General features: G+C 42.1%; 1 protein-coding gene and 1 non-coding gene across 2 annotated transcripts in view; both read left to right on the top strand.

The window, feature by feature from the left end:
• Ncl (nucleolin) overlaps nucleotides 1-1,167 on the top strand; it is a 9,253-nt gene extending 8,086 nt beyond the window's left edge. Inside the window, exons 12-14 of the mRNA XM_028789581.1 lie at nucleotides 163-289; nucleotides 611-834; nucleotides 956-1,167. Coding sequence (XP_028645414.1) covers nucleotides 163-289; nucleotides 611-834; nucleotides 956-1,035 — 431 coding nt within the window. The 3' untranslated portion in view covers nucleotides 1,036-1,167. The remainder of the gene's footprint in view (nucleotides 1-162; nucleotides 290-610; nucleotides 835-955) is intronic.
• LOC114640647 lies at nucleotides 351-484 on the top strand. Its single transcript, XR_003714181.1, has one exon. It is a non-coding gene; the product is annotated as a small nucleolar RNA SNORA75 (small nucleolar RNA).
• Nucleotides 1,168-13,844: the final 12,677 nt, after the last annotated feature.

The raw sequence follows: 13,844 nt of genomic DNA, 5'->3' as shown, positions 1-13,844 counted from the left end.
CTTGCCTTAAGATCTGACACTCTCTAGAGGTATGCAGACAAAACACTAAGTGCACATAAAAATAATTTTTTTAAAAAAGGAATCGACTTCAGCAGAATGTGGCAGTACTCACCAAGGGTTCATAGTGAAACCTATAATAAAATAGGCATTTTTCTCTTCTAGAGCCATCCAAAACTCTGTTTGTCAAAGGTCTGTCTGAGGATACCACTGAAGAGACCTTAAAAGAATCATTTGAGGGCTCTGTTCGTGCAAGAATAGTCACTGATCGGGAAACTGGTTCTTCTAAAGGGTAAGAAGGCATAGTGTTGATTCTTTTTAGTGAATTTTGCATGGAGAACTTGGTCTGCAGTATCTTCTCATTGAGCTCCTTTCTGTCAACCGGTGACAGATTATGGATTCGCACGAGAAGAAGAGAGAGTTCACATAACTAGCACTTACCTTCTGTTTTTTGCAGAGGTATATTTGGCTGTTGTGTGAGACAATCTGAGATAGAAGGGTTTTTTTTTCTTCCCTAAAGAGTGCTTTCTATGGTCACTCTGACTTGGTGCTATTGTGTTACTTTAAAATGTACTTAATTTAATTAAAATGGGTGGTTTTTACTGTGTTTTAGGTTTGGTTTTGTAGACTTTAATAGTGAGGAAGATGCTAAAGCGGCCAAGGAGGCCATGGAAGATGGAGAAATTGATGGAAACAAAGTTACCTTGGACTGGGCCAAACCTAAGGGTGAAGGTGGCTTTGGTGGTCGAGGTGGAGGCAGAGGAGGTTTTGGAGGCAGAGGTGGTGGCAGAGGTGGAAGAGGCGGATTTGGCGGAAGAGGCCGGGGAGGCTTTGGAGGTAAGGAAGGGAAAAAAACTGGAACCTCTGTGATTGCTAAACCTATGTCCTAACCACCATCTTGAGTGGGGAGGTCATTTCCTAATTTATCACCCTTTCATGATGTTTTTCCTTCCTATAGGCAGAGGAGGCTTCCGAGGCGGCAGAGGAGGAGGAGGGGGTGACTTCAAGCCACAAGGAAAGAAGACGAAGTTTGAATAGTTCCTTCCATCCCATTCTTTCCCTCTTCATTTTAAAGAAAGGACTCTGGGGTTTTTACTCTGTTACCTGTTAATGACAGAGCCTTCTAAGGACATTCCAAGACAGTAAAGATCCTAAACTCTTGTTGCCAGACTTAATACTTCCTAGAGGTTACATTTGGATCGTTGCTTAAGAGCTTGGCAAGACCAACTCTGCCCAGTGGGAATTTGAGTTGTGTTCCTACTGCTTTCAAGAATACCAGCTACAAAAGTGCAAATTGGTTGTTGGGGGGGCAGCTTCATCATGATTTTGATCTGGAAGATTTAATATTTCATTTGTACCTTAGATGGGTGTGTACTGGACAAGTGGTTGATAGAGCACATGGATCAGTGCTGGAAATGCCATACAAGCTTGTGTGGGATACATACACACTTCTATTCTCAGCACAAGTGCAGTATAGTGTAATCTGAAATGTCCTGGACAAGGCATGGTACCCACTGGGTTGAAAAATTGATACAGCCAGTATCACGTGCCTTTAACCCCAGCACTTGGGAGAGGCAGGCAGATCTGACTTTAAGACCAGCCTGGTGTACAGAATGAGTTCCAGAACAGTCAGGGCTGTTTGTTAGAGAAACAAATCCTGTCTTGAAAAACCAAGGAAAAGAGCTCACACAAGTAACCAAATACAAAGTTTTGACCACTGAGTACCAAATCTTAGCAGCTAGGTGGTAGTGACACAATCTAATCCCACAGGAGGCAAAGGCAGTCTCTGAGTTCAATGCCAGTTGGGTCCACAGAACTGAGTTGCAGGATAGTGATGGATACATAGAAACCTGTGTTGAAAAAGCCAAAAACAAAACCTTTCAAATTTTAGAGAAGCTTTGGGAAACAGTTTGTATGTGGCAGCTGGTTATGTATGGTATTTATCTAATTGCAGAGAGGGAACGGTGGCCTTTTTGACTTAGTTTAACAGGAAGTTTGTGTTGTAGAGGTCCAGTATAATTAGCAGTACATTGGCCCTTGGACTTTCAGTGGTCTATCAAGGGTGTACTATCATGCACATTTTTATTTTTTTTTATTTTTTTTAGTACAGGACATGGGTGCCTAGATAACCTTAATAGAAACTATTTACTGTAGGTGTTTTTCCATGTCCCACTCCCAACAAATTGACTTTCAAGAAAGGCCAGTCAGCTGTTTTTGAGTCCCTTTATCAACAAACCCAAAGAGCCTCTGTAGGATAGCTCTTAGAACCTGTCTGGTGGCTTGAGTATGTGGTATGGCCAGTGCAGTCTCCTATCTAAAAGTAAGGTAGATGGGCACTAGATTTGTATAGTGGGGAGCAGTTTGGTAGGTTCTTTTCGCTGTGAGGTGGGTAGCTCTTGGTTCTGCTAGCCTCCTAGTTAAAAAAGGTTAACAGCTTATAGCTGTGGGTATCCAACTGCCTTTAGTCACATAAGGCAGACCAATTTGAGGCTACCCTGTAGAGTTCCAAATAGCCAGGGCTACATAGAAGACCCCAAGACTACACCAAAGAAATGGTATGATTCTGGTGCTAAGCAGGCATATAATTTTTGTGGATTGAGATAACCTGCAGGGTCATAAGATTTACAGTTGAATAGTTCCCCCTAAACTGGAGGGACTGCTAAGGCCGTGGACATTTTAGAAAAGCAGTAAACTTCCAGAAGTGGTGGTTTCCTTTTCTCATTGTTTCAGCAGGTGGCAACATAAGGACATGAGAACTTGAAGAAAGGGTAGAGGAAAGGCAGTTATGAACACCAAACTCATTCTGGTTGTTGAATAGCCATAGCATTGTGTAGAGGTTTTTAAAAAGCAGCAAAGCTTTTTAAGTAGCAATAGCAGCCTTTTTTTAACTATTTACCTAGCCTTTCAGTATGGTACTTCCTAAAGATGCTAGCGATTTGAGGTTGCCTAATGTAGTTTTCAGTTTACCTGCTCCTTAGGAACAATAGACAGATGCTGGGGCCATAGCTCTGACCCTATACTGAGGTAGAAAGGAAGGGGAGAAGGCAAGTTCTTAAGGACTAATTTTCTTTTCTATGTGGGTTTTGGTCTGCATGTATGGGTGCTGTATGTATGCTTGATACCCAGAGGCTGGGGGTGGGGGAGGTCAGATTGTCTTGGAACTAGTTAAAATTTCAGGACAATGAGTACTGGAAATTGAACTTGGACATATTTAACGGCTAGCTCTGTAGCCCTGGGGTTGGCATCTTACAGGCTAACATCCAGATAACGGTAAACCCTTTGCCATGGAATAACAGAGCTCCCAAGGCCTTAAATAGTAAAGAAAAAACCTAGTTTTGGATGCTGTATTCCATTAAGTGCCTACTAAATGCTAAGTGTTAAGCAAGAGGTGATGGAACTGATTTCAGGAAATACCCAACATTGTAGGTGAGGACCTTTAGGTCAATTAACTGTGTTCTTAGAGGATCTTTCTACCTTTTGAAGCAGGGTCTCTTGGTTTCCTTTTGGGCTTCATAGCTCCCTACAAGCTCCAAGTATTTCTGACAACAGGAATGTGGAAATTAGCAATGCACCATTTCAGTGGCATTTTTATATGGGTTTCAGGGATCCTGGTCATAAGGTTCTCACTAATATCTTCAAGGCCACCATCTTGTTTTTGTTTTTTGACAGTCTTTAGTTCTGTGGCCACCATGGAACTCAACAGGTAGACTAGACTGGCCTCAAACTTAGATCTGTCTGCCTCTTGAGTGCTGGCATTAAAGGCCTGTGCCACCATGTCAGGCTCCACTATATAGACACATTAATAATAGAAGGATAATAGGCTGAGGCCCGTTTTAATCCTTTCAAAAAACCAATTCTGGGTTTATGGGGGGGGGGTTACTTGTTTTATTATGAATAGGGTTTTATTGTGTATCCCTGATTGATTGTCTTTGAAATTAATATCTTGCTTCAGCTCCAAGTGCTGAGATTACAGGTATACACAGCCACAATCAGTACTTAGATTCTAACTGAATTCTCATCCATTTTTCAAATAATGTCTTTCAGTCCCATTCATTCTCTACTGTACTCTGTTAGATAACCTGATACTGACATTGAAGCTAGTTTTTTTTTCCCATGTTTTTTCTCTTTTAATATTAATTTGGATACTTTTATTGGTCTGGTTTCTAGTCACTGATTCTTCTGCTAGGCTCTTTAGTGAAGCTTACATGTATGGGTGTGTTGTAAGTCTTTGTGTGCATGCAGTACCACAGGAGGCCAGAAGAGGGTGGATCTTCCAGTACTTGTGAGCCACCATGTGGGTACTGTGAATCAAACTTGGGTTTTCTGGACTCTAGAGAGCTCTCTAGTTCTTCAAAAGTCTTCTTTCTCTTCTAGGATTTTCATGGCTTCCAGTTTACAAAGCCTCCACTTTGTCATTTAAATTCTTTTCCTAAACATCTATAGAGATTGAAGTCATTTGTAAATTTTTTTATGTGCATTGGCCTACCTGTATGTGTGTGTGAGGAAGTCAGATCCACCATGTTACAAACAGTTGTGAGCTGCCATGTGGGTGCTGGGAATTGAACTAGGGTCCCCTTGGAAGAGTAGCCAATGCCCTTAACTGCTGAGCCACCCCTTATTTGTAATTTTAACATGAGTTGTAGTTTAGTACTTGTTTTGGATTATGGAGAGTTGTTACTCTTGTATGTCTAAACTGGACATTGACCCACATTTAGAAGCCATATGGTGGGACTTAGATTTAATCTTTCTAATTCAAGTATATTTTCTCACGTTCTGCTTTTAATCCTGTACCTAAGCTGTGACCCTTCTAACACCTGCTTTTCTTCCCTTAAGTAGCATCTTATATGTTGTCAGTGATAAGTACCTAGCAGAATCTGAATTTCTGTTTTTCATAGAATATGATGAGATTTGCTTTAAAGCCACTTAATGTGTTCATCCTAAGAATACCAGCTGTGTTTTTTCTTGAGCCATTGTAATCACTAAGTGGAAAATTAGGAGTTGCCGTGATTAAACACTGGCTGTTCTGGCAGAGGACCCCAGTTCAATTCCCAGCATCCACATAGTGCCTCACTGTAATTGTAGTTCCAGGGATCCAAAGTCCTTTTCTGCTTTCTTAGGTACTTTATGCACATGGTGTAGAAGCATAAATGCTAGCAAATACTATATATTCCCCATATATTTGAGGAAAATTTAAAATTTAGAAAGGTTCGAAACAATTTCTATGTCAAATTTACTGCTCTTGTTCATGTTTTCTCCAAATTTCCAGATTCATTCTTCAGCCTCTCCTCAGTACCCCTCTCTTGGCATACATGTAGAAAGCCAGGCTAAACACTGACTTTGAGAGTACGTGTGTCAGTTCTGTCTGGTAGTTATTTTTATGGTACTTGGAAATTAGACCAGGACCTCAGCTTGTACATATAATTGATTGCAGTTCTTGTTTTGTTTTCCTTTAAATTTCTGTTGGGTTTTTGTCTTTTTTGAGAGAAGATCTCTCTCACTATATAGCTTTGGCTATTCTAAAACTCACCATGTAGACTAGCTGACCTTTAACTTCCAGAGATTCACTTACCTCTGCCTTCTGAGTGCTAGATCAAAGGCATGTTTAATCACTCTTGGCCTGCAGTTTTTCCTTTTGGTGGTCTAGAGCCAGAGAGTAGATTTGCAACTGGTATCTCTGTTGGCTAATATCAGTTATAAACTTGATTAGGTTGATAAGTGTTTGGGGTATTAGTGAACTAGTTACATGTTGCTATGACATAATACCTGACCAAAGCAATTTAAAGAAAAGGGTTTATTTTGATTCTCAGTTCCAGAATGACAGGGACAAGGATATTAGAGTGCTAGGAGCGCAAAGCAGCTGGTCACATTGCATCTATAGTTAGGAAAAAGTGACGGATGCTTGTATTTAGCTAGCTTTCTCCTTCCCATGAAGACTAGGACTCCAATCTAGGGATGGTTGTACCTACTTGAGGTAATTGAGGTGGAATGGAACTACTTCCACCTAATCAAGACAACCTCTCATAGGCATAGCCAGGATTAGCCTGATCTAGATAATCCCCTACAGATATATCTAGAAGCATGTCTCCTATTTCATTCTAGATCCAGTTCAGTTGACAACACTGTGTCTGAGGGCATTTCCAGAGAGGACTAGCTGAATTAGGAAGACCCACCTTAAATGTGGGTGGTATCCCTATAGACCAGGGTCTTAGACTGGATAAAAAGACAAAAAGAAAGCTGAGTCTCTGCTCCCAAATCTGTTCCCACATGAGAAAACAGCCTTATTTCCCAGCTGCCATGAGCAACTTGTTGCTATGCCTTTCCTGCCAAACCATGAGCTAAAAGAAATGTCTTTTCCCTTAAATTGCATCTTGTATGTTGTCACAGTGACAAGAAGCTAGTGGAATCTGAGTTTGTTGTTTGTCGAATATGAGGTTTACCTTAAAGCCACTTAATGTGTTCATCCTAATATCAAATTCATCTTTAGCTGGATCATAGATGAGAAAGGATAGCTATCTGATTCAACCTGGGTGTTCTTAAGATTGAAATAGCTCTGAGAAGTAGTGAAGTTTCTGAGTGTCGGCAGATTTCTTTGTAAGGCAATTTTGATAGAGAATCCTTTGTGTCTCTCTGTTCTATCATAGCAGATTTTCCCAGTGTTTGATTATTTGGAAGAGTGTCATTTCTAGTTTCTTCCATATCAAAGCAAGATTGCAAGTTTTCTAGGAGCATCATGTTAACTTTTGGTCCTTAAATAGGAAGACATTGCATTTGTTGGTTAAAAATATCTGCAAAGAGGGGCCAGTGAACTCACTTGGTAAAGATGGCATGTACCTAAACATGCATATCACATACAGTAATTTAAACGTTAAATAATTAACATCCACAAGGTAAACCGCGGACAGGATAAGACCTCTAGTAAGTGTCTCTAGATCTGGGTTGTTTTATTTTTCCCTTCAGAAAAAATGACTGTTGCTGACAGTTTGAGAAAGTGATTCTGGAACCCAGAAAGGTACACTTAGGCACACTTTCCCCTTTCAAGGTTTATGAATACAGCAGCTGAGAGACAATGTGTGGTTAAATTGATGGCTTCCATCAATGGTGTCAAAACTCTAGAGATAGACAGGAAGTGCTGCACACACAGCCTTGGGTGATGACCCGAGAGCTTCTTTTTAAACAAGATGACAAAATTGCATTTTGATTGGTAGAGACAATGAAGCTCTTTCCAAGGAAAATTTTGTTTGACAAAATCACTTCCCAAACACCCATGGCTTTTGTAGATTGGGAAGATAACTACAAAGGAAGCATTTTGAGAGTGGAAAATCTTCAGGCACCAGAAAAAAAAAAACCAGGGCAAACTGTTGATATGCAGCTCAGTTGGTAGAATGCCTTCCTAATAGCCCCAATGGTTCCATTGCCAACAAAGACAATACAACTGTGTGTGGTGGTACCACTTATAAACAACATTTAGGATAGAGGCAGGAGGATCAAAAGCTCTTAAGGTGATGCTGCCATAAAGAGGTATGAACAGTCATTCAGCAGGAGAAACTACTAGTGTTTTCTGCTCTAACCGAAAGTATATTGTAGCTGTCTTTAGACACCCATATGAGGGCATCAGATCTCATTGTAGATGGTTGTGAGCCACCATGTGGTTGCTGGGATTTGAACTCATGACCTCTAGAAGAGCAGTGAGTGCTCTTAACCGCTGAGCCATCTCACCAGCCTCCCTCTCACATATTCTGTAAGTATTCAACCACTGAATTCTATCCACAGGCCCCTAATCCCTTTTTTTTTTTTTTTAAGATTTATGAATACACTGTTGCTGTACTTCAGACACACCAGAAGAGGGGATTGGCTCCCATTACAGATGGTTGTGAGCCACCATGTGGTTGCTGGGAACTGAACTTAGGACTTCTGGATGAGCAATCAGTGCTTTTAACTGCTGAATCATCTCTCCAGCACCCCAATCCCTTTCTTTAATTGACCTTTCTTTATACAATACCTCTTTGCAAACTAGGAGTGATCTTAGCACTTGGAAGGCTGAGGGAGTATGAATGGTGAGCAAGCCTGGACTACAAAGTGAGACCCTATGTCAAAAACAGAATAAGATGGCTCAGTGGAAAAGAGATTGTTGCTCAAGCCAGATGACCTGAGGGGGCCCATGGCCCATGGTAGAAACAGAACCAATTCTAAAAGTTGTCCACTGACCTCCATACATATGTGTATGCCCTCATTTTCACTCCCCATTCTTACACGCACGCACACACATTTACAGAGGCACACAGGCACAAATACTAAATAAAACACAAAAAACTTGCTTTCATGGGTTTTGTTTTTTGGTTTCTTTACTGTTTGTGACAAGGATTTCCTGAATAGTTCTGTCCTAGACCCTAGGCCGGGGAAGCCTTGAACCTGCAGTCGATGTTCCTGTCTCTGCCTCTCTAATGCCATGATTTCAGACGTGCCATCATGCCTGGCTAAATATGTGTATCTTTACATGTATTTCTAAGAGTGATCTTTTCAGTTTTGCTGGCTTCATTCTAACAGCCACAAGCATTTTTTTCCAGCAAAGGAAACACCATTGCTTTTGTGTTCTGTTGTGTTTATGACTGAAAGTGAAACATATGAGGTAATCTTCATGGTTTCCTCCTTCAATGGGGCTACTGTAGTGTGATAGGAAAGCGTGTGCAATTTCTTTCAAGGACTTTAATAGCCTTTTGAGATGTTAGTCTACCTAGACAACAGTACTCAGCAGTGAACCTACCCTCTGCTGCGGAGAGGAGTAAAGGCCTCAACCAACTGAAGACGTTCTGAGTAAATTCTGGTCCTGGGTTGGGGAGATGGCTTAGTAAAGTGCTGGTCATATTCATGTAGACATCACATCCCAGCACACAAATAAAAAATCTACATGTAGTGATGGCTCATGCCAAAATCCTGGGCTTTGCTGGCTGGGCTAGCCTTGCTGACTTAGTAAGCTCCAGGTTCAGTGAGAGACCTTGTCCCAAAAATAAGAGCATGATTGAGGAAGTCACTTGATGCAATCTGTGTCCTTCATAAGCACGAGTACCCCCCAATACACACATATGCATAGATACATACAAAAGAAATTCTGGCTCTAATGCTGGACTTGGTTGGGCAGGCAGTCCTATAACCTCAACTACTTAGCAGGCTGAGATAGGAGAATGATAAATTAAAGGGTTATCTGGGCTACAGAGTGAGCTTAAAGCCAGTCTGGGCAACTAAGGCTCAAGAAAATTTTTAAAAGGTTAGGGATATAGCTCACCAATGAAGTCCTAGGGTCAATCTCCAGTACCTGTGTTTAGGAAGTTTCATGCCAGAACAGGGTAGAAGCCAGGGTGCAAAACCCCAATGATTTATTAGGGTCCCAGAACTCTTAAATGATTTGAACAGTTAATATGCTGACACCATCTCCAGTGCCTTGTCACTTTTGCTGAATATTTTTCAGCCAGGGGAGGGGACAGTGATAATATATGCAGAAATAATATATTTCTGCACATGAACTTCAGCTCCTGCAGAATGCCACACCCCCATGTAGAATTTAGATTTCTCAGCCTCCACAATCACATAAGCCAATAACTTGCAATAAACATAATATATACAGTCTATGGGGCTGTGGGTATATTTTAGGGGTAGAGCACTTGCCTAGCATGCTCAAGGCCCTACTGCAAACACAAGATTCAGTGAGACAGCCGGGCGGTGGTGGTGCACGCCTTTAATCCCAGCACTTGGGAGGCAGAGGCAGGCAGATCTCTGAGTTCGAGGCCAGCCTGGTCTACCGAGTGAGTTCTAGGACAGCCAGGAGCTACACGGAGAAGCCCTGTCTCGAAAAAACCAAAAAAAAAAAAAAAAAAAAGAAAAAGGAAAAAAAAGAAATTCAGTGAGACAGAAAGGGCTAGGGTCCTCTTGTTAAGCCGTCAAGGAAAGCATGAGCATCCCTTCGCCACTTCTCTCTAACAAGGCTCCTCCTCCTCTTAAGGGTTTCACCACTGCTCCTTAGAGTACCAGGAACCGGGGAACCAAGCCTTTACTGTGTGAGCTTTTGGGGGACATTCTAGATACAAAGCTCAAACATAGCTCCATCCTCATTATCCACAGACTTCATATTTGCAAATTTATCTATTTGTTAAAATTTGTGACTCAAGGGATGGAGAGATGGCTCTGACTGCTCTTAACTTGAGTTCAGTTCCCAGCACCAACCGCAGGGTTGTTCACGGCCGCATGTAAGGAGATCCAATGCTCTTTTCTTTCTGAAGGCAACTACCATGTACTCATATAAATAAAATAAATCTTAAAAAAATTGTGACTCAAATCAGTGCTTGAGGGGCTGGAGAGATGGCACAGTAGGTAAGAGCACTTGCTGTTCTTTTAGAGGACCTAGGCTCAGTTTCTAGGATCTACATGTTGGCTGATAACTGCCTATTAACTCCACTTCCAGGAGTTCTGACATCCTCCTTCTGGCCTCCATGGGTATATGTGTATGTGTGTATGTGTGTATGTGTGTGTATGTATGTATGTATGTATGTGTGTATGTGTGTATGTATGTATGTGTGTATATGTGTATGTGTGTATGCCATTTATAGGCATACAGAGTGGCAAAATCTTTGGTCTATCGACAATGATCTCTTACTGTTTTGTTTTCTTTCTATAAGTAGTTATGTTTTTAAAATTCTAGTCCCCAGTTTTTGAAAGTTGTACTTTTTAAAAAGAATTTACTTATGTATGTGAGTACACTGTAACTGTCTTTAGACACACCAGAAGAGGGCATTGGATCCGATTACAGATGGTTGTAAGCCACCATGCGGTGGCTGGGAATTGAACTCAGGACCTCTGGAAGTGCTCTTAATCACTGAGCCAACTCTCCAGCCCACAGGTTGTACTTTTTATTGATAATATCCCTGTTGAATGTGATCCCCACAGGCAGTTTTTTTTTTTTTTTAAGTTTTTCGAGACAGGGTTTCTCTGTGTAGCCCTGGCTGTCCTGGAACTCACTCTGTAGACCAGGCTGGCCTCAAACTCAGAAATCCGCCTACCTGTGCCTCCCAAGTGCTGGGATTAAAGGCGTGCGCCACCACTGCCCGGCCCCACAGGCAGTTCTAAAGAGCTGACATGCGTTACTAATGCAAGAAAGTTGTGACATGCCTTCCAGGGAAAATTCAGCATGATGTTGCTGGCCATAAGTTCAATGCTAAGGAACCAATAAAGTATACTCAGTAAGTTTATTTTTACCCCTCCCACCTTAGCAAGGTAAACACAGACAGACATAAATTGGGTATGATGGTGCATACCTGTTAAATTCAGTCACTTGGAAGGGGGAGGCAGAAGCATGGCTTGGGCTCTGTGAGACTCATAAGCCAGTGTCCTACAGAAGAACTCTTACACACAACTCAAAGGAGTTTGCCAATTATTTAGGCATCCCTTCAATCCAATCAAGACACTCAAAATCAACCATCATACCTGGTTACCTCAGTGACAACTTATTGATTTAGCCTGGAGACAGGAACCTTGGAGTTAGTGGGACCCCACACTTCACCCACAGGCAGGACCTTGTCTCTTCTGAATAGGAGGAAGAGAATTGGTTCAAGGGATTATAGATTTGCAGAAGAATTAAATGGTATGGAAAAGGAAAAGTCAGGGAGGTTGTAGGAGAAAAAGACCAACGGGGAGAGCTTACTGATGATCACAGGCAGCTGTGGTTAAAACAGATGACCGCTAGGGGGAGACCTGGAGCTACAGAAAATCTGCTAGGCTCTCAACTGCTCATTGGACACCAGGAACAGATGCCAACAGTGATTTTCTCTGTTCATCTCAGTGTATGGTTGGTTAGTTTCCACTTCTCCCTTCTAAATCTTGTAATAGCATTTCATTTATGGTCAGAATTCAGACTGGAGCATAAGGGGGTTGGGGGATCTATTTTACAGGAGGCAAAGACTCAAACCTAAGACCGTGAACAGGTTTGTGCCACCATACCCAGTTCATGTGGCTTATGCATAACTTCAGCCTTGCTAGACAAACTCCTTCAACTGAGGCTCGTCCTTAGCACTCTCCTGTAGTTTTGTACAGTGGGCATGAGAGTCAAAGCAAATGACCAGGGCTGGAAACACTTCATGCACTTGCCCAACATGCCCCGGACCCCCCCCACCCTCTCTCTCACACACACACACACACAAACACACATACACACACACACACACACAAACACACATACACACAAACACACACACACACACACATACACACACACACACAAACACACATACACACATACACACACACATACACACACAAACACACACACACAAACACACATACACACACACACATACACACACACAGACACACACACATACACACACATACACACACACACATACACACACAAACACACACACACACATACACACACACACACATACACACACACACACAGAGGCAAATGATCCTGAAGAAAAATAAAATTGTATTTCTCAAAGAAGGAAAGTCTCCCAAAGAGGCAGTGTAGAGCCAGCCAGCAGGTCCTCACAGTGCAAGGTTAATGGGTTTTGGCAGAGGGTTCTTGGCTGGACACCAGGGATGTAACAGTGCATTCATTCATTCATTCATTCATTCATTTACACAGTGAGTCTTAACAGCCCTAGAGACCAAAGGGGTAGCTCACAGAATTTAAGAAAGCCTCGGAAGGTTTTGAGAGTAGAACCCCAACCAAGGGACAAAACAATTCCTGTCAACCTGGATGATGGTGTTTGCCTCAATGTCACCAGGGTTAGGGGAGCAGAGGAAAAAAGTGAATTCTGGGCTGGGAAGATGACTCCATGACTCTTGGGTAAAAGTACCAACTGCAAGAGTTTGACAATCCTAGTTCAATCCCCAGAATCTATGTGGGAGAAAAAAAAAGCTGGATTAAATGACACACACCTACAATCACAGAATCTCCTGAGAGACCACAGGTGAAACTGTGAGCATGGCCCAGAAGCTGGGGACCAGAGTCAGCTTGGAGCACACAGTGCCGAGCCAGAGACTGTGCCTTAAGGCGGAAGCTACAGGGTGGTGGTGGTGGTGGTGCACACCTTCAATCCCAGCACTTGGGAGGCAGAGACAGGCAGATCTGTGAGTTTAAGGCCAGCCTGGTCTACAGTGAGAGTTCAAGACAGCTAGGGCTACACAGAGAAACTTTGTCTCCAAGAACCAAAAAAAGAAAAAAAAAGAAACAAAAAACAAAAAGGAAAGCTGAGAACTTGTGCTCAAAAGATGTCCCCTACTCTCTACACATGCACTATGGCACACTCACACTCACGTGCACACACATAATTACTACTACTGCTACAACTGGGCATGGGGGTTACCGTTAATTCCAGCACTTGGGAGGCAGAAGCAAGTGGCTCTCTTTGAATTTAAAGCCAGTCTGGTATACAGAGCAAATTCAAAGCCAGACAAAGTTACATGCTAAGACCCTGTCTGGAAAAGAAAGAAAGAGGGGCTAAGGGGTTGGAGAAATGACTCAGCAGTTAAGAGCACTGACAGCTCTTCCAGAGAATCCAGGTTCAATTCCCACCAATCACATAGCAGTGGTTCACAACTGTCTGTAACTCCAAGATCTGACACCCTCACATAGACATACATGCAGGCAAAACACCAATGCACATAAAATAAAAATAAATTAATTAAAGGAAGGAAGGAAGGAAGGAAGAAAGGAAGAAAGAAAGAAAGAAAGAAAGAAAGAAAGAAAGAAAGAAAGAAAGGAACACCAGGGATTAGAGAGATAGTTATGCTTCCAGAGGATCCAGGTTTTATTCCCAACACTCATATAGTTCACAACCATCTGTAACTACAGT

Source organism: Grammomys surdaster, unplaced genomic scaffold, assembly GCF_004785775.1.
Source record: "Grammomys surdaster isolate TR1022 unplaced genomic scaffold, NIH_TR_1.0 125846, whole genome shotgun sequence".
Classification (NCBI taxonomy): Eukaryota; Metazoa; Chordata; class Mammalia; order Rodentia; family Muridae; genus Grammomys; species Grammomys surdaster.
Note: the sequence above shows the minus strand (reverse complement) of the source record. Positions and strands in the feature narration are given on the sequence as shown.